This window comes from Schistocerca cancellata, chromosome 7 (assembly GCF_023864275.1).
Source record: "Schistocerca cancellata isolate TAMUIC-IGC-003103 chromosome 7, iqSchCanc2.1, whole genome shotgun sequence".
NCBI lineage: Eukaryota > Metazoa > Arthropoda > Insecta > Orthoptera > Acrididae > Schistocerca > Schistocerca cancellata.
This window is the reverse complement of record NC_064632.1, coordinates 162,033,975-162,059,816: the sequence shown is the minus strand read 5'-3', so window position 1 is coordinate 162,059,816 and position 25,842 is coordinate 162,033,975. Positions and strand designations below refer to the sequence as shown.

Sequence of the window (25,842 nt, the reverse complement as noted above, 5' to 3'; positions counted from 1 at the left end):
TAAGGTTAAGGAGTGTGTACTTACATACTATATGTTACATGAAGCCATACGCTCAACGTTTTGAATGGTATGTATGTATCTTAACCAGATTGTATAACCCACACTATGTGCTCATGAGAGTTATGTCAGAAGTACCTACACATGGATTTTTATGTTTTGAAGTGCTTATGTTCTTTTACCACACTCCATAGCATGCAATGTAAACTGACCGTCTTTTTTTTTTCCTTTATTTTATTTGAATTGTAAAGGGTGGCGCACAAAAAATCAGCCTCAAGTACTTTACTCATCACTGTCGGCTGCCAGTTGTCATCAACTGTTTCAAAGTTGTTGCCGCATTAGCTTATTTGTTATTTCTTTATTATTTACTTACTATGTGTTTATCTCTTCGTTGTAGTTCTCTGTTTGTGGGGGGCAAGAATTTGTGCATAATTGGTGAGCAGTCCATACCTGACGCCAATTTTTTGTGCGCCATCCTGTATAACCCATATAGTTTGCTGATTTAAGGTATGACTTAAGTGCCTGCATATGCGACTTTATGTTTTGAAGTACTTATATTAATCTACCATATCTCACCCAGATTGCATAACCCATACTGAGACCCAAGTAAGTAATTTCAAGTGTAGCTATAAGTAAGACTTTATATTTCAAACTGCTCATATTCTTTTACAGCACTGCATAACATGATTTTTAAGCTATCCACAGTTTTCTTGTCTTACCCAGGCTGCATAACTCATACACTGTGCCCATATACGTTATATCCTAAATACTGACATATGAAGCTGAATGTTCCTAGGTATTTACATTTTGTTACCATTCTGCGTATGATTCACTGCAAGCTGTGTGCGTTTCCCCTTTCATCCAGGTTACTGCATAGCTTATGCTTATGTAGTACAATAGGTTTTTCTATTTTTATTTAATTTGAATCTATATACATCCATTTTTATTTTGTGCAAACCTACCTACATGATTATTATTTGAGGATGAATTTTAACTTAACTATTTCACATCATTGTACAACAATCACTCTGCGTATTTTGTAATCAAAATGTATGCTTATACTTTAACAATATAGGAAAAGATAGATTCATACTTACCACAAAGAAGACACATTAAGTTGCAGACAGGCACAATTAAAAGACACTTGAAGCTTTTGGCCACAGCCTTTAGCAACAAAAGAGAAACACACACCACTGATACACACAAGCATGCACACCTCAAGCACACATGACCGCCAACTCCAGCAACTTGGGTCAGAATTCTTTCTGGCTCAAGGTGTGCTTGCTTGTATCAACGGTGTGCGTTTCTCTTTTGTTGATGACGACTGTGACTGAAAGCTTTTGGTACGTGTCTTTTAATTGTGCCTGTCTGCAATGTAACACATCTTAACAGTAAGTAGCAATCTATATTTTCCTACATAGTTGATATTCGTACCTGGAGTTTCCATTCTATGCTTTTACTTCTAATCTCTTACTGTTACACTACTGATGGTACAGAAAATACTTTAAAATTTTTGTTCACACATGACAACCTGAATAGAATGAGACAGATGAATTTCTAAAAATGTGCCAATGATTATGAAATAATATGTTTATTTCACTGTTACATTTGTCACATGTTACACCTTAGCGATATGAACTTAGGGTATGACATCAGTTTACATATCTATAATTTTTGGTAAAACGTATCTACAGTCACAATTAAAACGCTAGATCCACAGAGGTAAGGTATAAAATATGTATGTCCTGAGAAATATTTCTTGAACTTATATGACATGGTGCATGTTTCCACTGGTCTTTACTTATATTGTGACTTAAGTTTTGTGCACATTCCACAACAATATCTACTTTATGGTTGTGGTTCCATCATATGGACCTGCTCATATGGTTTTGCTATTTCTTTAAATTGTACTCTTATTTTAGTCACACATGAAATCAGGTAACAAATGAAATATGCTTAATTTCTTACCTCATCCTCTTACACTATTGGTGATACAGTGGATCCACATATTTTTTAGGCATTATTGCTCACATATGGTAACCAGAAAAGGATATGAGAGATTAAATTTTTGGTAATATGCCACCACTCATGTAATAGTATACTTATTTTACTTTCCTTCATCTGTCTTATGTTATGCTACACAGTATATGGGTGCAGAGTATGACATAGATATATACTTATATAAGTTTCCCTAAAAGCATCCATAGTCAAACAATGGAAAATCCGGGACGGGATAATGACAGTATTATGAAAGGAACACATTGCTACTCATCTTATAGTGGATATGTTGAGTCGCAGGTAGGCACAACAAAAAACTTCTAAACAAGTAAGCTTTTGGACAAAAGACAATCTACACACACATTCACACAAATGCAAAAGCATCCATATTTGCAAGTTTTACTAAGGCAAGATATAACAAATGTATACTTTGAGTAATATGTCTTGTGCTTTCGTGACATGTGCTATATGATCCTACTTATCTGACCTTCATGAACCTGCTCATATTGTTTACCATGTTTTCATAAAAAAATGTGCTTCTGTTTTAAGTTATCTGTGTAAGCAGATAATAAAAATAACAACAATCTGCTCTTCACCTGCATTGCAACTTAAATTTTGCTACCCACATGCCAGCACAGCACGTACCGCTTAGTTCTGTGGTTGTGTCACATGGACCACCTCATATTACTAACCGCTTTTCCTTAATAATAAAAAAAACCTTATTTTAACCAACTACATAACCAAGTGATAGTGACGTGTACTTATGACTGTTTGAAATGGTAAGACACAGGAAAAGCTTAGTAGTTATGAAATGTATGTGTTGTATTCCTACTTATCTGGTTATTTTGTGATGAAGAATTATAGTTACATCAAATACTGTACTGTGCTCTAGAGTAGAATATAATATTTGTGTATCCAGAATAGTTCTGGAGATTACATGGATTTCCAATGAAAAGGTACAGGTACATTTAGGCCTTCAGACGCATGTGGTTCTGTTTCTTTTATGGCACTACATAGTAAAGTTAACACATGTGTAACAGTCATTTTGTTGTGACTGTCTGCAACTCGACATGTCACCTTATGGTGCATAGTAATCTATCCTTTTCCTGACATTGTTGATATTCCAACCTGGAGTTTCCATTGTTTGTTTCATTATGTTATAGTTATGCACCCTTATCTTTGGGTAAATATATGATATATATTGTTACTAGGTGTGGTGTTCATGCTATAAACCACCCCACTCCAAATGTCACCGGCCCCGCTTCCACCCCCACCCTCCCTCCCACCACCCCCTTCTTCCCATTTTGCTAAATGTAAGCACAAAACACAGCCAATCCCCTGCTGATCCCACCTTTCAGGATTAATATCACATGTTCTGTCTCTTGCGATGGAATGAAACACCCTATGTATGTTGCAAAAGCTCATGAAAAAAGTGGTGTATATGTCAAGTGCCAAATGTATTTACTCAGTAATGCACTTTAACAAAAAATACTAATACCCAACTTACAATGCATGTGGTGTGCAGTGAATAAGGATTTTGTGAAGTAAATTACAAAAATATAAAAATATTTCTCACAAATAAATCAATATAGTTTTCAAATATTATACCATTTTTTTGTAATTTTCTATGTAAAGAAAACAAATGTATGAACAGGTTTTTATAATACCTACATAATAGCGATTATTTACATGCCTTACTTCTGCACCAATGTAATTTGGTTGCAATACACATTTCAAATGAGTAGATTCCAAGATGTACTTTGCTCATCATGTGAATGTAAACATTAGTATAAATGTGCACTTTTACTATATACTGTGGATTTTAACAACTGACAAGCATCCACGTATGTGGACAGGCTAAGTTCCCCAGGATGCATTTTAGCTGAATGTATTTTTATTTGTGACAAATCTGGTTGCAATTTTATTTTTGACAAACTTGCATGGAATGTGCAATATACTCTCCACCAAAATGTTAACATGGCATGAATAATGAATGCACACTGGAACATGATGAACAACTAAAAAAGTTTTTGAAGGTATGTAAATATATAATTGCCATTTCCTCATCTGTGATGCCTAACAAAAATAATGACGGTAGATAAAATACATGTAAGTGCATAACGTTACAGATATGAAAATGAGAGTCTTACCCATCAAAATTGGTCAATATAAAAATAGTTTTAAACATGGTCTTAGCTATAAAAAATTATTTAAAGAATATTATTGACAGATCACTCACAAACCCCAAACAAATTATGGGCGTGTAAAGGCTGTTAGTGGCACCAAGGTTAGAGTCCAGGCACTCATGGATGACAGAGAAACCAAACTTGATGCTAGCAGTGTGTGTTTTTTTTTTTTTTTTCATCAGTCTACTGACTGGTTTGATGTGACCCGCCACGAATTCCTTTCCTGTGCTAACCTCTTCATCTCAGAGTAGCACTTGCAACCTAAGTCCTCAATTATTTGCTTGACGTATTCCAATCTCTGTCTTCCTCTACAGTTTTTGCCCTCTACAGCTATCTCTAGTACCATGGAAGTCATTCCCTCATGTCTTAGCAGATGTCCTATCATCCTGTCCCTTCCCCTTATCAGTGTTTTCCACATATTCCTTTCCTCTCCGATTCTGCGTAGAACCTCCTCATTCCTTACCTTATCAGTCCACCTAATATTCAACATTCGTCTATAGCACCACATCTCAAATGCTTCGATTCTCTTCTGTTCCGGTTTTCCCACAGTCCATGTTTCACTACCATACAATGCTGTACTCCAGGTGCCCATCCTCAGAAATTTCTTCTTCAAGTTAAGGCCGGTATTTGATATTAGTAGACTTCTCTTGGCCAGAAATGCCTTTTTTGCCATAGCGAGTCTGCTTTTGATGTCCTCCTTGCTCCGTCCGTCACTGATTATTTTACTGCCTGGGTAGCAGAATTCCTTAACTTCATTGACTTCGTGACCATCAATCCTGATGTTAAGTTTCTCGCTGTTCTCATTTCTACTACTTCTCATTACCTTCGTCTTTCTCCGATTTACTCTCAAACCATACTGTGTACTCATTAGACTGTTCATTGCATTCAGCAGATCATTTAATTCTTCTTCACTTTCACTCAGAATAGCAATGTCATCAGCGAATCGTATCATTGATATCCTTTCACCTTGTATTTTAATTCCACTCCTGAACCTTTCTTTTTTTTCCATCATTGCTTCCTCGATGTACAGATTGAAGAGTAGGGGCGAAAGGCTACAGCCTTATCTTACACCCTTCTTAATATGAGCACTTCGTTCTTGATCGTCCACTCTTATTATTCCCTCTTGGTTGTTGTACATATTGTATATGACCCGTCTCTCCCTATAGCTTACCCCTACTTTTTTCAGAATATCGAACAGCTTGAACCATTTTATATTTTCGAACGCTTTTTCCAGGTCAACAAATCCTATGAAAGTGTCTTGATTTTTCTTTAGCCTTGCTTCCATTATTAGCCGTAACGTCAGAATTGCCTCTCTCGTCCCTTTACTTTTCCTAAAGCCAAACTGATCATCACCTAGCGCATTCTCAATTTTCTTTTCCATTCTTCTGTATATTATTCTTGTAAGCAGCTTCGATGCATGAGCTGTTAAGCTGATTGTGTGATAATTCTCGCACTTGTCAGCTCTTGCCGTCTTCGGAATTCTGTGGATTATGCTTTTCCGAAAGTCAGATGGTATATCGCCAGACTCATATATTCTACACACCAACGTGAATAGTCGTTCTGTTGCCACTTCCCCCAATGATTTTAGAAATTCTGATGGAATTTTGTCTATCCCTTCTGCCTTATTTGACCGTAAGTCCTCTAAAGCTCTTTTAAATTCCGATTCTAATACTGGATCCCCTATCTCTTCTAAATCAACTCCTGTTTCTTCTTCTATCACATCAGACAAATCTTCACCCTCATAGAGGCTTTCAATGTATTCTTTCCACCTATCTGCTCTCTCCTCTGCATTTAACAGTGGAATTCCCGTTGCACTCTTAATGTTACCACCGTTGCTTTTAATGTCACCAAAGGTTGTTTTGACTTTCCTGTATGCTGAGTCTGTCCTTCCGACAATCATATCTTTTTCGATGTCTTCCCATTTTTCCTGCAGCCATTTCGTCTTAGCTTCCCTGCACTTCCTATTTATTTCATTCCTCAGCGACTTGTATTTCTGTATTCCTGATTTTCCTGGAACATGTTTGTACTTCCTCCTTTCATCAATCAACTGAAGTATTTCTTCTGTTACCCATGGTTTCTTCGCAGCTACCTTCTTTGTACCTATGTTTTCCTTTCCAACTTTTGTGATGGCCCTTTTTAGAGATGTCCATTCCTCTTCAACTGTACTGCCTACTGTGCTATTCCCTATTGCTGTATTTATAGCCTTAGAGAACTTCAAACGTATCTCGTCATTCCTTAGTACTTCCGTATCCCACTTCTTTGCATGTTGATTCTTCCTGACTAATGTCTTGAACTTCAGTCTACTCTTCATCACTACTATATAGTGATCTGAGTCTATATATGCTCCTGGGTACGCCTTACAATCCAGTATCTGATTTCGGAATCTCTGTCTGACCATGATGTAATCTAATTGAAACCTTCACGTATCTCCTGGCCTTTTCCAAGTACACCTCCTCCTCTTGTGATTCTTGAACAGGGTATTTGCTATTACTAGCTGAAACTTGTTACAGAACTCAATTAGTCTTTCTCCTCTTTCATTCCTTGTCCCAAGCCCATATTCTCCTGTAACCTTTTCTTCTACTCCTTCCCCTACAACTGCATTCCAGTCACCCATGACTATTAGATTTTCGCCCCCCTTTACATACTGCATTACCCTTTCAATATCTTCATACACTTTCTCTATCTGTTCATCTTCAGCTTGCGACGTCGGCATGTATACCTGAACTATCGTTGTCGGTGTTGGTCTGCTGTCGATTCTGATTAGAACAACCCGGTCACTGAACTGTTCACAGTAACACACCCTCTGCCCTACTTTCCTATTCATAACGAATCCTACACCTGTTATACCATTCTCTGCTGCTGTTGATATTACCCGATACTCATCTGACCAAAAATCCTTGTCTTCCTTCCACTTCACTTCAATGAACCCTACTATATCTAGATTGAGCCTTTGCATTTCCCTTTTCAGATTTTCTGGTATCCCTACCACGTTCAACCTTCTGACATTCCACGCCCCGACTCGTAGAATGTTATCCTTTCGTAGACTATTCAATCTTTTTCTCATGGTAGCATCCCCCTTGGCAGTCGTCTACCGGAAATCCGAATGGGGGACTATATCTTTTGCCAATGGAGAGATCATCATGACACTTCTTTTCAATTACAGGCCACATGTCCTGTGGATACACGTTACGTGTCTTTAATGCAGTGGTTTCCATTGCCTTCTGCATCATGTCGTTGATCAGCAGTGTAAAAGGAAAAATGCTGAACTCCATTTTCTAATGTTCCCGTATAAGCAAACATCAATGAGTACTTTCCTCAGTTTAATAGTGCAAATGCTGCAAAAATGAGTGATGTCTCAGAAGTGTTGAGAAATAGCTGAAACTCGTAAAACTGAACAAAGTTCCAGGGCCAGATGCAATCCATATCAGGTTCCATACATATTTTTGTAGCTTATTTGGCTCCTCTTTTAACTGTAGGCCACATCAGTCTACAGAAGAATAGCAGAAGTATCCACAAAACTACCACCAAATACCCTTGACATACATTTATTGCAAAATTTTTAACGTATTTTGAGCTCAAATGTAATGAGCTACATCGAACAGCATGATCTCTTCCATTCTGATTCTGTAAACATCAGTCATGTGAAACTTTACTTGTGCTTTTCTCATGATATCCTTAAAGCCATGGGCAAAGGAATCAGGTGGTGAGACAGACCCTGAGGTATCAAGGAACTGTCAGTTTGATAATGGAATAATGTGTTGGGGGTAAAAATTGTAGATGGAGACCAGAGCTTGAATACAGTAAGAAAGTTCAAATGGCTGTAGGCTGCGTTGAATATGTAAAGATGAAGTGGCTTGCACAGGACAGACTAGAACAGAAAGCTGCATCAAACTAGCCTTCTGACTAAGAATGCTCACATTCTGATGATGAAAGCAAGACCTTCACAAAAATTTACAGAAACTGACTAGCGAAACAGATACTACAAGAAGATGATAATGGGTTTTTATTTATTTATTTAGCGTATGGCATCTACAGAGTAAAATTGCACACATACTATTAATTAATATAATAAACAAATTACAAATATATTATTAAATGATTGATTGCAAACAACAATATGCGAAAGATTAGGGAGACAGCCACTGCAGCTATTACAAGTCCACATCTAAGCAGGTCGCCCACTGAACAGCACGTGGAGTAGCATTCATGATATCCCTCCATTCTCCTTCAAACTTCCTCGCAGGACATTGGAAGATCAGGTGAGGGATTGTTCTTCTGCATCACAGTCGTATTCAGGGTCATCAGTGAGTTTCCATTTGTGGAGAATGGCCTTACACCTGCTGTAGTTAGTTCTCACACGATTAAGTCTGCACCAAGTTCTTCTGGGCATTTGCATTCCTTCCACCGGTATTGAAGGATCAAAATCAGTGATGAGAGGATGGTGATTATTCAGCGACCAGTATTGCCTCCATTCCCTTGCTATGTCGTACCTTTCTGAGAATTTGAGGACTTCGTCTTCCCATATAGGTTTCCTGGATTTTAGGCGGGTAGTTGGTCCAATATTTTTCAGATAGGTATATCTTCAGAGACAGAGGGGTCATTAATTTTCTTCCATTCTCGAATAGCTGCTTGTTGCCTTCTGAGGGAGGGAGGAGCTATATTGCAGAGGGCATGAAGCCAGGGAAGTGGAGTTGATTGGAGAGTTCCTGACGCAATCCTCATGGTGGTATTAAGCTGGACATCTATTCTGTTCGTGTGTGTGCTCTTGTACCAGAATGGGGCGCAGTATTCTGCCACTGAGTAAACAAGAGATTGTGCTGCGGTGCGTAGGGTGTTAGCTTGAGCTCCCCAGGAGGTTCCAGTCAGCTTTCATAATACATTATTTCGATTTTTTATCTTTTGACTGGTTATTTCTAAGTGTTTTTTATAGGTTAGTGACCGGTCAAGAGTTATTCCTAGATATTTTGGATGGCTGTTGTGTGTCAATCACTCATTGCAGAATGTTACTTTTAACTCTCATCTTGCCTCATGATTGTTCAGGTGGAACACCCTTGCCTCAGCTTTATTGGGATTTGGGCAGAGCCTCCATTTCGCATAATACTGGTTAAGAAGTTGAAGGTCCGTACAAAAGAATATATGACTCCATAGATAGACTAATTCCCACAGACCAGGCAGGATTTAGGAACAAACGGAGCTGCTGTTAACAATTCCTTGCCTTAACCTCATACATTGAGTAAGGCTTTCAAAGGGCCCAAAAAACCTGTGTGGCTTTTGTGGACCTCTCGGCCACCTATGATACCATCTGGCTTGACGGACTCATACTCAAGCTGAAAAAAGCAATCCCTTGCCACACGTGGAGGATTAATATATGGTTCTGTTACCACTGTCTCTACATGGTGGTGCAAAATTTGGAAAAAGCACAAAAATGCATGCTTGAACATAAATGCAGACGCTAGCTTGGCCTGCAGGCTGCACTGTCATGTCTGACCACAAATGGCTTCTCAATACATTTCAGATGTCAGTCATGATCAGAACAGCATTCTGTGTTGTGAGTGCATTGTATTGGGGCTAAGGACTTCAAACACGGACAAATTGTTGGTGCTGATAAGTAATTGAAAAAACGCATTTTAACCATCCGGCATTTATTTTAAAATCTTATGTCTACAGATTTCGGTTGTGGACCATCTTCACAGGACCGAAAGTGAAAAACAGATCAGGTAAAAGCATATTTCATGTTCCTTTTACGCTGATATAACTTCACAGTGAGAATCCACAAACAACATGCAAAGACAGCACTTACAGTCGTCTATCAGGCGTTTCAAGAGGCACCATATCAAAGATTTACCGTATATCTCTTACAGGGAAAATGGAAAGAAAAGATCATCATCTCTTAAATCACAATGCGGAAAAAATGTGTGTGACCGACAGTCATTCAAGAAGACTGTGGCAGTAAATAAGTGGAAGACAGCTGCAAAAGTCATTTTAAAACTCAACATTACACTCACAAACCCCATCAGCACGAAAACAACATAAAGGAAGCTCAGAAGCAAGAAACTGGAGGGTGAGCTGAAATTATAAAAGCACTCATCAGCGATGCAAATGTCCGTAACAGGAAAACATGGTGCCGAAACCATAATACCTGGACTACGGAGCAATGGAAGAACATCATTTGGTTGGGTGAGTCTTCTTTTACACTGTTTCCAACTTCTGGTCGATTTTACATCCCAAGAGTAAAACATGGCAGGAGTTCAGTGATGGTTTGGGCAGCCATATCATACTAAGAGGGAGGTTTGAAAAGTTCTCTGGCCAGAATACAAAAAAGTATTTAAACCACTGAAACTTTTTTTATTTTTCAATGTAGTCTCCTTGTAGATTAATGCACTTGGTCCAAGGATGTTCCAATACCTTGATCCCATCTCGAAAATGAGTTTCCTCCACACTGCAAAACAGTTGTCAACCTCAGCTATCAATTCTTCGTTTGAAGTGAATCTTCGTCCACCAAGGAAAATTTTTCAGTTATGGTGATACATGGAAGTCTGATGGAGCCATGTCAGGTGAATAAGTCGGGTGTGGCAACAATTCATACCTTAGTTCATGTAATTTTGCCGTGGCGACTGCACGTGTGCGGACCCGCATTGTCTTGATGAAAGACGACTTTCTTCCTTGCTAAATCTGCCCTTGTAACTTTTGTTGCAATTTGTCCAGGAGGTTAGCATAGTATTCTCCAGTAATTGTTTGTCCAATGGGGAGATAATCTACAAACAGAATCGCCTTTGCATACCAGAACAGTGATGCCGTGACCTTTCCCGCCGAAGGAACTGTCTTTGCTTTTTTTGGTAGTGGAGAATCAGTATGTTTCCACTGCTTTGATTGTTGTTTTGTCTCTGGGGTATAGTAGTGCACCCAAGTTTCAGCAGTGGTCGCAAACCAATGCAAAAAACTTGTTCATTTCTCCTAAAACGGGCCAAACATTGTTCCAATCTGTCCATTCTTATGCGTTTTTGATCCAGCATCAAGAGTTGTGGCACTCATCTTGCAGATAATTTTTTTTCATTTCTAATTCTTCAGTTAAAATGTGATATACTCTTTCAGATGACATCCAGCACTTTCAAACGGTGATCCTCCATGACCATTTTGTGCACTTTAGCAATGATTTCTGGAGTAGTGACACATCTTGGCCGACAATTGGGCGGATCGTCATCTAAGCTCTCCTGACCAAATTTAAAGTCATTTGTCTGCTTTGCAACAGTTGAATATGAAGGAACAGAGTCCCATGGTCTATTGTGGAAATCAGCATGAATGAGCTTTGCTTTCATAATTTTCCTTACGAAGAACTTAATCACTGCTCGAATCCTGATTTTTTCCATCTTTGCAAATCACTATGCGGGAACAACAACAGAGTCACATCACTGCCACAGTTCTCTTCCGAGAGCACTGACATGGCATGTGTTTACAGGCAACAGTCCAATGAATACTCTCCTTGCGCTAGCACTGACCTCTTGTGGCGATTCCGAGAACTTTTCAAACCACCCTTGTATTCCAGTTACTCTGCAAGACTGTATTACAGCCTAGGCTTATGTGATCACTCTGGCTGATCAAGTCCATCACATGGTACAATATTTGTTCCCCAATGGTGATGCTGTGTTCCAGGATTACAGAGTCCCTGTTCACACAACTCAAATCTTCCAGGATGAATTGTCCCTGGCCACCTCAGTCAACAGTTCTCAATACTGTATAGCTTTTGCAGTCTACTTTGGATAAAAACGAGCATCGTCATTACTGACCTCAATTGTTGTTACCTGAACTTGACATTGTTTTGCAGGAGGAATGGTACAAGAGTCCCTTGAAAACCATACAGAACCTCTACTTATCCATTTCGCTGGAAGCTATTTCAAATGCCAAAGGTTTTCCCACATCATTTTAGGCATGTAAATGTCTTATGTTTTTTATGTTTCTGTATTTTTGTTTACCTCGCCCCCCCCCCCCCTCCTTTTATGTCTATAGCTCTGTCATCAGAATATGTAGATGGAGTTTTCTGATCATATGGTTTTTCACTTCTAGTTTCTTAGTAATTAGTTTATCTCTGGTTGCAGCCTTCTCCTTCTGTGCCGAGGAAGGCAAAACTGGCTGGAGATAAACCATCTAAATTTAGTAACTGATGGACCAATTAAGTTGCCTGAAATGATTTAAAACTGACTTGACATTTTGTACAATGTATTTCTGCCAGCATTACACGTTTCTGTTTGCAATGAGGCACTAGTCCTCACATCTGGTTTAATGAATGTAGACATAAATTATGTATTAAAGCTAGTTGGCGGCAACTTATCTGCTTCAGCATATGGTAAACTCTCAGCTCCAGACTCAGTGTTTACCTAAGCAGTTAATGCACCAGGACAGGGATGAGAATGTCATCCCTGGTTCAAGGGTGGCTTGATCACATTGTCTGCACATTGCATTGTCCTTACGTGCCAAGGTAGTATGGCCAAACTGCTGGCATTTGAAGTTCCTTAGAAGATCTTGACTGAAAGGTCTTTCTTACAGTCGATGAAGCTTGCCTTAAGATGCTCAGGTAACAACTGCACACTGAAAATTAATAAGAATGAATTCTCTCTCAATCTTTTTCACTATAGTGCATGTCTTCATGATGCCTTTTAGTTTCCATTATTTCTGCAGTTCTGCTGTAATTAGCCCATTATATCTCAGCATGTCACAGAATCTTTACCTGAATTAGCTCTGACTGGGTACTGTCCAAGTTTCTCACTTTCTCTTTACTTATTTTACCTGCTAAGCTACTCATGTTTCAACAAGAACAGTGCCAATTCTTAGTCACCTGACAGATTTAGATGTACCAGCCCAAGCCAACTAAGCCTTCTCTTTACAGAACAGTGATACTTCATCACATGATCCTTCTCAACATTTAATTACTACAAATACATTCCGTACTGTTAGATGTGTTTTGTTACTATCTCTAATAGAAGCTTCATTAGGAGGGTTACCCAACCAAGCTATATAATTCATTTCAGTGTTTTTATTTCCTACTGGTACACACTTTCTGTTGGGAGTGTTATTAGTTAAGAGACTTAGGATGACAATGTTGCTGTGAACAGCTAGGGACATACACACTCCCTCCAGGCAGAGCTCCACTTGCGGAGTAAGTATAACACAATCAAGGTGCAGCAGGTTCCTCAGAGATAGCCCATCAATTACTGTTTCGTCTAAACAGCCAGCCTCCCCATCAGGCTCAACGCACCTTGAGGATGGGGGATCTTTATTTTTATTTTTTAAAATAGATGTATGTACCTTTCTCACAGCTGGATAAGTTATGCCAAGTCCTTCATCCTGTATAATACATAACATTCCACAATCACACACAACAGTTACTGTAGAAGCATGCCCCAAGGTTACAATAATGGCCAGACCTCGGCATGGGACCTTCCCAGTTTCCACAGTCAATACTGGCTGCCACTATTGAGGGAAAGAATAGGACAGCCAGAGATTAAACACAGGGAAGAAAGAGAAAAAGCGATGCATTGCAGTAAAGACTGGGGCTCTGTTTGCCAATTACTTACTCACAAGAGTTGTGAGCATCCCTGGTGGGGGGAAGGGGTGTGGGCGAAAGAGTATTTTATCAAAAATAAAAAATACTGTGCAAGATGTGATTATAGCCTAGTAAAACACAGAGTAAAATTAGACACAAAGCAATGGAGAGACAGGAAAAATGGATCAGGGAAGAAACTGGAGTAGAAGATTTTAAGTGACTGTAAAGAAGATGGAATGAAATGTAGCCTGACCAATGGATGGAAAATGGATCTAGCATTCCTCTGGTGAACTCCACGAGAAGACGAGAAAGTAAACTAGATGTCTCCTCAATTTCATTTTCATTACTGTCACTGTTGCTGTAGTCTTCATCTTCGGTATGATGACTGGTTTGATGCAGCTTTCCACACTAGTCTATCTAGTACTCACCCCATCATATTAGGCAGTGGTCATTCAGGATGATGACAGTTCAAATCTCCGTCTGCCCATCCCTATTTAGGTTTTCCATGGTTCCCTGAATCACTCAAGGCAAATGCCAGGTTGGCTCATTTCAAAGGACACGGCCCATTTATTCCTTATCCTTCTCTAGTCTGAGCTTGTGTCCTGTCTCTTAATGACCTCTTTGTCGAAGGGACATTTAACCCCAATCTTCTTTCCTTCCTCTTCCTTATCTGCATTAACTACTGTGCACAACTATTTGAACCTGTTTACTGCAGTCAACCTGTGGTCTCTATCTACAATTCAGTCGCCCCCCTCCCCCTCATGAAACTTACTTCCTGTACCAAACTGACAACTGTCTGATGTCTCACGATGTGCCCTATCAATTTATCCCTTCTTTTAGTCAAGTTGTGCCAAAATTTTACTATCTCCCCTATCTGAATGAAGAGTGACTAGTTATTACAAGCAATAAGCCCAAAATTTATGATGAACAAATGATTTGGCACTTGTTGTGTAAAGTGGGCAGAAAGCACGATTCCATCATTTTCTTATCGTGTATTTGAATCTTTAGGCATTACTGAGTACCTCTCACATTTATTTGTGTTAACAATGAGAATACATTTATTATTTATTAAGAAGTAGATACAATTATCAGAAATGCAACATTTGACAAGATGGTAGCATTATGGAGCATTAAAATTTTACACAAGAAGAACACAAAATAGGGTTGACAACTTCCCAATTGCCACAATAATGTAACAGATGTTAAAATATGGTTCCTTACATCCAATTAATCATAATTTCAGTTACTCACACTGGTTACCAAGTTGGATAAATGGGAGGGGAGAGGAGAGGAGAGGAGAGGGGCCGATGAGGAAGGGGGGGGGGGGGGGCGGGAATTATACAGTGCTGATAATAACTAGCGAACACAGTATGCTGGCTCACAGGGTCAGATGATGTAGCAGTAAATGTATACATTAATTATTATGAAGTATAGAGTATTTACCTTACATGTCCTTTTGAGAAGATTTGGTGTCCATTTATCGAAATCTGCTAAAGGTTTACGAGGGTCATGTCTACGAACTGTTTTCGTTGGACTGGCAATTACGCCTTTCCATGACACATTTGTATTTATACAGAAGTTATTTTCACCAGCTATTTTCACTTGAGGAGCATCTACACCACTGCTTAGTTCAGTTGCAGGATTACGAGGGTTATTTACAATGGCAGTTTTCATTTGTGAGGAGCTGTTAGCATCACCTGACAGGTTTGTAGCTCTATGAGCATTACTCCCACAAGATCTTTTAACCTGAGGGGAACTCACATCACTCCTTGGCACACTTGTACTTGTAGAAGCCAATTTGCTAACAGTGACTGTGACATCCTCATGAGTTTTGGCTGTTTCAGCATTTAATCCAGCCTTACTGTCATTCTGCTTGACAACTGTTATAGTAACATCTTGCTCATCAAAACCCTGTTTGAAATTGAACAGAACATTATCTTTGCAATAATCTATACATTACAGGAATTGTTAAAATTTCATCTTTGAGGAACTATTCTACAAAAATGGTGTTTCACATAAATGTAAGCACTGTCTCTGACATTCACAGGACCCAACAATCCCCGAGGACAGTAGCAGTGATCCCCTTGTCATGTTTTGGCCTGTCACACAGATAATAGGACAGGTGGCAAGTGAGAATAAGCCACCCAAGTTAGGAGTGACTTTGGAAATAACTCCAAGAAAATCGTTGCACCATTTAACACTTCAGACTTGTGCATCAGTCGCATCTGCTCACAAAATTGTGCACAAACTGAAACGTTACAGAGTAACAGTGTGTCATGTGACCAATTCACATTCTCTTTTTAGACATAAGTACTGCAATCAGCTATTGTAATCCGTTTATAATGGAGACATCAATCCTTAAATGCTCTTCGTATCTGACAATGTATTGCCACTTCTACCAAAGTATGCGAATTCTGAGAACGATGTTGGAGTACTGTAAATCCTCACCAGTTACATCTGCATTATGTGAAAACAGAATTGTGTTGTACAATGAATGCAACTTGAAGTACTGAACCAATATTTCCCAGACAAGAACTTCTGACAGATGTGTGTGCAATATACAACAACCCTTTTTCAGAGAACTAACATTTCTAAAAGATTAAAAGTTATTTACTACAAGAACATATGTGACAGCATTGCAAGGTATTTTTTATGACAATATAGTTCCCATCTAAGAGCAGCACAACTGACAACAGTCTAAAAGTTAAATGGTGCCACAAATTTCTCATACTTCATTCTATGGTTGTTCGTAACTTGTGTAGTGTATACACAGTTAAAGCCAATACACCATCCGCCACTACCAGAGAGAACATATCCAAGCATCACTCGGTAGTGACAGCTTGCCAACAGGGGGGCAACATCAGAGGTAGCATTTGCATCACATGTGAAACACCCTGAATTTGCTAATTGTCTTTTTTTTTTCAGTGAAGTAGTTCACAAATCAAAGAAACGTATGTAAAAAAAACTAAAATTTCAATAAAAAAACGGACAACAACAATAAACTAGCAACCACAGTTACCACAACAATACTGCGGTAACAAGAAAACCACAATAATAACAATGAAACTATTTTTGCAAATTTTATTGACAATTTTTAGGCTTCAATATTATTTCTAACACAACTAGTTTTGTACATACTCCTTGCACTAGATCAAAGGGAATAAAAATTACTTTTAAATACCTTTCTCTTTTGGTTCCTCAGAACAGATGACGACGCTGAAGCAGATGAACAACCTATTACAGGCTGAGATCTTTCTGCTGTAACTACATCCTTGATGGTCAAAGACTGCTTTTTTGCAATAATTTGGCTTAAGGTGGTTGATGTATCCACATTATTGCCTTTCTTTGTAGGCAACAGAACAGCTTGACCATTTTCCACTTTGGTTATTAACCCAATACTTGCCAATTCTGAAGGTGTAAGAACAAACACTTTTACATTTTCTGTTTCTTTGTTTTTGCATGTTCTTGCACTCTCCCATGTGTTATTCTGAGAATCCATGAAACACTTTATGAAAAATGCACAGTGCTACTGGCTCTGCAGTGCAATTCACATATTCAATAACCTGTGGGAAGAAAGCAAATTAAGTTCATTGTATGAAAAATTTCTGATTCAGTGAATGTTACAAATTACTGCTAAATAACAAAAGTCTACTTCAACATAGTTTCCTCTACTTCTTTTTGCGGTATTCTTGGGTTGTTCTATCTTACCTCTTCTTCCTATTTCCACTAGGCAAATTAATAACACACATTTCCACTTACTTAAATGACAACCTAAGTGGGAAAAATGCTGCCTTCATTTAATAATAAATTCATGGTTTCGATACCTACAATGAAGAAGAATAATCTAGGGCCATGGAAAATAGATCTGATTAGCCAAAACACCTACCACCACACCAAAAGCCATTATAGGCACAGGACATGGCAAGAAAATCAAACAAGCAGACCAGAGACAAATGGGTGATTATTCTAGCAAATGACAAATAGAGCCAAAAATGGAGAAATTTTCTGACATTAATAACACTGACAAAGGGCAGATTGTTATGGATCTGCACCTGACAACGAGCATCTAGGAAACAGTGAACCTTGTCAGATATTCATGTAGCGCTGTCATGAGGATCTATGGAATGTGGTTGAAGGACAGTAGAATAATGAATAGGCAACAAGGTGTTTCTATCTTCTACTGTTGATCCTGTCTCCTCTGCAGAAAGTACAGGATCTGTCATTACCCGTCCTCTTGATTATGAGTGGCAGGTCAAAGGTAGACCTAGACATCTTGTGCAGAATGGATGCAGACCAGGGAGGACTTGGGCTGTTGCACCAATCACCCAACCATAAAGTTTAAGATGCAGTCTTTTACTGAAATTGAAACCAAACCAGTGGCTCTCACTTCACCCGTTTGGAGAAATGTGTTTTGTCCAGTGTCAAGACGAGACAAACACAAAAGGGTAGGGTCTATTATCACTGGCAGCTCAATTCAGTGAATGATGGTACTCCTTAGGGAAATGACAGCAAAGAACAGCAAAGGACACCAGCTGCACTCAGTGTGTATGCCTGCGGGTGGAGGTGGGGAGTTGCCCATTCAACATGATTAAGAGGCTATTCCAGCAGCCACTGAGGAGACAGGGTGCAACCAACTCCAGATAGTAGCGCACATTGGAACATATGATGCCTGTTGTCTGGGCTCCAAGGTCATATTTGAGTCATTCCAATGACTGGCAGGGAAGTTTGAGAAGACCAGTCTTGTGCATGGAGTTTGAACAAAGCTTACAACTTGCAGCACTGTCCCTAGAACTGATTGCTGCACTCTGGTTTTGATTCGAGGAGAAGAACTGAACCAGAGACTTTGAACGTTCTGACCAACTATGTTGTGACTTACTGGACTTGCACCATAGGATTGAGAACTTCAGGATCCCCCTATATGGTTCAGGTGTGCACTGCACATAACAGGCTGCAACTCAGGTAGCTGACTGTGTGTGGGGCATACACAAGGGTTTTTTTAGACTAGGTGACTCTCCATCCACTCCAGATAGTAATAGTTGTAGAAAACGCAGAAGTATCAGTGCTACGGTCAGTAGCGCATAAATACCCAGATCATGCAATACTAGCTGGATGCGATTTTAACCTAGCGAGTGTAGACTGGGATGGCTACAGATTCACTGCAGAGGGTACAGACAGACAGACGGACATGCCTCCCTCATGTGAGAGTATTGGAAACCTAATGGTAAAATGCCAAAGCATTCCCAACAAAGTACCACAGTTTGAGGCACTCATGAAGAGTGGTGAATCTTAAATAATACTAGGTACAGAATGCTGGTGGAGACCTGAAATTGATAAGCAGTGATATTTTTGGGAAAAATTTAAATGCATATCAAACAAATAGACTAAAGGAAAATGGAGGTCTAGTTGAAATGAAATGTCGTGTGGCTAGGGCATCCAGTCGGGTATGAAGAAGAAGAAGAAGAAGAAGACAATGCAACACCCAGTCCCTAAGTGGAGACAATCTCTGACCCAATTGGGAATCGAACCCAGGCCCCTTATCATGGCATTCCGTTGCACTGACCACTCAGCTGTCGGTGCGAACTACTCACCAGTTAATATGCAGCAAGGGAAGTCAGACAGCATTTTACTGGTAAACTGTCGAAGTATTCGTAATAAAGTTCCCAAATTTACTGCCCTCCAGAAAAGTTCTCACACTCAAACTATTCTTGGAACCGACAGCTGGCTGAAACCAAAGGTGGAAAGCTCTGAGATATTTAGCGAGTCATGGAATGTATATTGGAAAGACAGATTTGAGGCCATATGAGGGAGGAGTGTCCTTTGCAGCTACAACAGTACTGTCTCTATTCAGGTCGAAGTTGAATGTGTTAGTGAAGTTATCATGTCACATACAACGGGTGTAGATGAAATCAAGTTAATTGTTGGATGTTTTTACTGGCCACCCAATTCCGCTCTGACAGTTCTAGAATCATTCACAGAAAGTCTACGGTCAGTAGTGCATAAATATCCAGATCATGCAATACTAGTTGGATGTGATTTTAACCAACCAAGTGTAAACTGGGATGTCTACAGATTTACTGCAGGGGGTACAAACAGACAGACGGACATCCGAAATACTTCTGAACACGTTTTCTGAAAACTGTCTTGTGCAGCAAGTTCGGCAGCCCACACACAACGGAAATATTTTAGATCTTGAAGCTACAAATAGGCCAGAACTTATTGACACTGTCAGTGTATAAAGGCGCATTAGCAATCCTGATGCCATTAAAGTAGTTACAATTACAAAAGTTAATAAAACAGACAAGAATGCTCCGAGAGTATTTCTGCTAGACAGAACAAAAAAGTAGTTGTTAGCATCTCACTTAGAAAGTGAATTGCCATCATTTAGTTCCAGTAAGATGGATATAGCGGAATTATGAGCAAAGTTTAAGCAGACTGTAAATCGTGCTCTGGAAAGTTGTGTGTCTAGTAAGTGGATAAAGGATGGAGAAGATCTGTCATGGTTTAATAACGAAATTCAGAAGATGCTGATGAAGCAAAGGCTTTTGCACTCTCAGTTAAAAAGAGGATGCACAAATGATGACAAGAAAAGGTTTGTAGACATTCGTGCATCTGTGAAAAGATCTATGTGCGAAACATACAACTACCACCATCACACCTTAGAAAAAGGTCTGGTGGAGAACACAAGAAAATTCTGGTCCTATATAAAATTGCTGAGCGGATATAAGGCCTCCATTTAATCCCTTGCTAACCAGTCTGGTGTGGCAGTTGAAGATAGCAAAAGGAAAGCCAAAGCTTTAAATTTCACATTCAAGAAATCATTCACACAGGAGAATGGTGCAAACATACCATCATTTGACCATACGACAGACTTCCGTATGGATAACAGAATAATGAGCATCCCTGGCATAGAGATACAACTGAAAGATTTGAAAGCAAATAAATCACCAGGTCCAGATAGAATCCCAAATCGGTTTTGCAATGAGTACCCTAAGGCATTGGCCTGCATTTATCATGAATCTCTCGCCCAGCAGAAAGTCTCAAGTGACTGGTAAAAAGTGCAGGCAACTCCAGTATATAAGAAGTAAAAGAATGGATCCGCTATGTTACAGACCAATACCCCTAACCTTGGTTAGCTGCAGAATCCTTGAATATATTCCAGTTCGAATACAATAAACTTTCTTGAGACTGAGAAGCTTATGTCCATGAATCAGCATGGTTTTAAAAAGCACCACTTGTGGAAAAACTCAGTTTTTCCTTTTCTCACTTGATATACTATGAACTATGGATGAAGGGCAACTGGCAGATTCCATATTTCTAGATTTGTGGAAAGCATTTGGCACAGTACCCCACTGCAGGCTGTTAAGTTCACAAATACTTTTTTTTTTTTTTTGTGGTTTTAGGGCGCACAACTTCAATGGTCATTAGCGCCCTGACTACTCTAAGAATGCACCGCGAGGCACAAGTTGACAACAACAACTAAAAGGGAAAACACGATAAAAGACAGACTGACAGGCATAGGATTAAAAAACAACATCATCAAATGTCCTTAGCGAGGTTTGTCAAATTGATAAAACAAAGAACACGAGCAGCTGCTCGTGGGTCATCCGCTAAAATGGCATCGAAAGTATTAGGCAGGTTAAGATCGAGGCGCAGTGTGTTAAGATCTGGACAGGACATTAAAATGTGTCTTCAGCAAGTGCCCACATGGACAGAACGGCGCCGGCGCAGCCGTCAGCAGATGGCGATGGCTGAACCGGCAGTGTCCAATTCTTAACCGGGCTAAAACGACCTCCTCCCGCCAAGAAGGGCGTGAGGAGGACGTCCAAGCCACGGGAAGAGGTTTTAAGGCCCGAAGCTTGTTGTCGGTAAGTGCAGCCCAATCGGCATGCCACAGCGATAAGATGCGCCGACAAAAGACCCTGCTAAAATCGGACAAAGGGACACAACAAGAAGCTGTCCGAGGCTGGAGGACCGCAGCCTTGGCCGCGGCATCTGCAGCTTCGTTCCCAGGGATACCGACATGGCCAGGAACCCACATAAAGCTAACCGGAGAACCGACGTCAACCAGCTGCTGAAGAGAGCGTTGGATCCGGTGTACGAAAGGGTGAACCGGGTACGGATCACTGAGGCTCTGGATGGCGCTCAGGGAATCGGAGCAGATGACATAAGCAGAATGTCGGTGGCGGCAGATGTAAAGAACAGCCTGGTAGAGGGCAAAGAGCTCAGCTGTGAAGACCGAACAATGGCCATGGAGCCGGTATTTGAAACTTTGTGCCCCGACAATAAAGGAACACCCGACCCCGTCATTGGTCTTAGAGCCATCTGTATAAATGAAAGTCATGTTGATGAACTTCGAACGAAGTTCCAAAAAAGGGGAGTGGTAGACCGAACCGGGGGTGACCTCTTTTGGGAGTGAGCTGAGGTCAAGGTGAACGCGGACCTGAGCCTGGAGCCAAGGTGGCGTGCGGCTCTCGCCCACTCGAAAGGTTGCAGGGAGTGAAAAATTAAGGTGTTGAAGGAGGCGACGAAAGCGAACTCCAGGGGGTAGCAGGGCAGAGACATACAACCCGTATTGACGGTCAAGAGAGTCGTCAAAAAAGGAACGATAAGACGGATGGTCGGGCATTGACAGTAGCCGACAGGCATACCGACAAAGCAGTATATCGTGCCGGTAGGTGAGTGGCAATTCGCCAGCGTCAGCATGAAGACTCTCTACGGGACTGGTATAAAATGCTCCGATCGCAAGTCGTAAACCCCGATGTTGTATGGAGTTGAGGCGGCGTAAGATGGATGGCCGTGCAGAGGAGTATACGAAGCTCCCATAATCCAGCTTGGAGCGGACGATCGACCGATATAGACGAAGTAGGACGGTTCGATCCGCTCCCCACGACATACCACTGAGAACACGGAGGACATTTAAAGAACGGGTACAACGGGCGGCCAAATATGACACATGTGGAGACCAGCTAAGTTTCCTGTCGAAGGTAAGGCCTAAAAATTTGGTTGTCTCCACGATTGGGAGAGCAACGGGACCGAGTCGTAAGGACGGTGGGAGAAACTCTTTGTAGCGCCAGAAGTTAATACAGACCGTCTTCTCGGCAGAAAAACGGTAGCCATTGGCGACACTCCAGGAGTAAAGACGGTCAAGAGAACGCTGAAGACAGCGCTCCAGGACACGTGTACACTGCGCGCTGCAATAGATGGTAAAATCGTCCACAAAAAGGGAGCCTGATACATCAGCTGGCAGGCAATCCATTATTGGATTGATCGCGATGGCGAAGAGAGCGACGCTCAAAACTGAGCCCTGTGGCACCCCATTCTCCTGGCGAAAGGTGTCGGACAGGACAGAATCCACACGTACCCTGAACTGTCGATCTATTAAAAAGGAACAAATAAAAAGAGGGAGGCGACCGCGAAGGCCCCATGTATGCATGGTGCGGAGAATGCCCGCCCTCCAACAGGTGTCGTAAGCCTTCTCCAAATCAAAGAACACAGCCGCGGTCGGGCGCTTCCGCAAGAAGTTATTCATAATGAAGGTCGACAAGGTAACCAGATGGTCAACAGCAGAGCGGCGCCTACGAAATCCACATTGTACATTGGTAAGTAGGCGTCGAGACTCGAGCAGCCAAACCAATCGAGAGTTAACCATTCGCTCCATCACTTTACGGACACAGCTGGTAAGCGAGATAGGTCGATAACTGGAAGGCAAGTGCTTGTCCTTCCCCGGCTTAGGAATCGGGACAACAATAGACTCGCGCCAGCATGCGGGAACATGTCCCTCAATCCAGATGCGATTGTATGTACGAAGAAGAAAACCTTTACCCGCAGGAGAAAGGTTCTTCAGCATCTGAATATGAATAGAATCAGGCCCTGGAGCGGAGGACCGTGATCGGCCAAGTGCGGTTTCGAGTTCCCGCATGGTGAATGGGGCATTATAACTTTCACAATTCGAGGAGCGGAAGTCAGGTGGCCTAGCCTCCTCTGCCTGTTTGCGGGGGAGGAAGGCAGGGTGGTAATGAGCGGAGCTCGAAACCTCTGCGAAAAAGCGGCCGAAGGCATTGGAGACAGCCTCAGGGGCCACAAGGACTTCATTCGCGACCTTCAAGCCAGAAACTGGGGAGTGGACCTTAGTGCCAGATAGCCGGCGCAGGCTACCCCAGACAACAGAAGAAGGAGTAAAACTGTTGAAGGTGCTTGTGAAAGCAGCCCAGCTGGCTTTCTTGCTTTCGTTAATAATACGACGACACTGAGCACGTAATCGTTTATAAGTAATACAATTCGCCACTGTAGGGTGGCGTTTAAAGGTGCGTAAAGCACGTCGACGAGCACGTAAAGCGTCTCTACATGCTGCGGTCCACCAGGGGACTGGTACGCGACGTGGAGAAGAAGTAGGGTGAGGGATGGAATATTCAGCAGCAGCGAGAATGACTTCCGTGAGGTGTGTGACCTGATGATCGCAGCTTGTGAAGGTTTGATCCTGAAAGGTCGCCCTGGAAGAGAAGAGCTCCCAGTCTGCCTTGGACATGGTCCAACTAGAGGAGCACGGAGAGGGAGTATGCTGCAGGACATGGATAACACACGGGAAGTGGTCGCTCGAATATGTATCAGCAAGTGCATACCACTCAAACCGGCGTGCAAGTTGGGGAGTACATATAGAGAGGTCTAAATGGGAATAGGTGTGAGATGTGTCCGAAAGAAAAGTAGGGGCGCCAGTATTGAGGCAGACAAGATTGAGCTGGTTGAAAAGGTCTGCTAACAAGGAGCCCCTCGGGCAGGATGCTGGAGAGCCCCAAAGGGGATGGTGGGCATTGAAGTCTCCAGTTAACAAAAATGGTGCAGGTAGCTGAGCAATAAGTTGCATCATGGCTGCCCTGGTAACGGCAGATGACGATGGAGTGTAAACGGTACAAAAGGAAAACGTAAAAGTGGGGAGAGTAATGCGGATGGCAACTGCCTGCAGGCCGGTGTGCAACGGGATGGGATCGTAGTAAATATCATCCCGGACCAGCAACATAACCCCTCCATGAGTTGGGATACCTACCACAGGGGGTAGGTCAAAACGCACAGAGGTGTAGTGTGCCAAGGCAATTTGATCGCATGGGCGTAGCTTCGTTTCCTGGAGGGCTACGATGAGCGGACGATGCAAGCGGAGCAGCAACTTCACTTCCTCTCGGCTGGAGCGAATGCTGCGAATATTCCAGTGAATAAGTGCCATCGTAAGAAAAGGAAGATAAGAGAAGGGGTCACCTCGAAGGCCGCTTAGGGCCTGGCTTCGAGCGAGCACTGCCGCCACTATCAGTAGGCGGACAGTCATCGTCCATGGGGTCTATAGGGTCATCGGCCATCTCGGGAGGATGGCCGGGAGGGGGAGCTTCCTCCGCCGGTGAACGGCCAGATGTACGGCTACCAGCGGTGCGGCCAGGCGAAACGGATGACGGCCTGGGGAGGCAACCGCTGGGTGGCGCAGGAGAAGAAATGCGCCGTGGCGGAGAAGGAGAACTGTGCTTCCTATGCGCCTTTTTGGAAGGACGTTTGGTGGAAGTACCGGTCGAAGGCTGGGAGGTCGAGGGACGGAGGAAGTCTGCACGGGATGGTTCCTTCTTGAAGGCCCGTGCATCTGACTTCGGTGTTTTCGACTTAGCAGAAGCTGAGGAAGGGGCTGGTGTCTGTGGGGTGATGGGAGGAAGAGGAGACGTCGACCGCGCGATCTTAGCACTGGCCGAACGGACGACCGTGGTGCTGAAGGTCAGATCGCATGTCTGGGTTGCTACCTCCCGGGTAGTCCGAGGAGAGGCGAGGACAGTACTGTATTTCCCCGCTGGGAGCAGCGTGGGCTTCCTACTAGCAAATAGCTTGCGAGCAGCCGAGGTGGACACTTTCTCTTTGACCCGAATTTCTTGGATACAGCTTTCTTCCTTATAGACAGGACAGTCGCGGGAGGATGCGGCATGGTCACCCTGACAGTTCACACAACGAGGAGACGGAGGTGGACAGTCACCCTCATGGGCATCCCTGCCACAAGTGACACATTTAGCCGCATTGGAACAAGACTGTCGAGTGTGATTGAAACACTGACACTGGTAGCAGCGCGTAGGTGTCGGGACATAGGGGCGAACAGAAATA

At 41.8% G+C, this 25,842-nt stretch overlaps 1 protein-coding gene across 1 annotated transcript in view; it reads right to left on the bottom strand.

Annotated features, from left to right (window-relative positions):
* Nucleotides 1–25,842, bottom strand: part of LOC126092684 (uncharacterized) — a 73,794-nt gene that overhangs the window by 25,047 nt on the left and 22,905 nt on the right. Inside the window, exons 2-3 of the mRNA XM_049908406.1 lie at nucleotides 16,901–17,282; nucleotides 15,163–15,630 (exon numbers count right to left, since the gene is read on the bottom strand). Coding sequence (XP_049764363.1) covers nucleotides 15,163–15,630; nucleotides 16,901–17,218 — 786 coding nt within the window. The 5' untranslated portion in view covers nucleotides 17,219–17,282. The remainder of the gene's footprint in view (nucleotides 1–15,162; nucleotides 15,631–16,900; nucleotides 17,283–25,842) is intronic.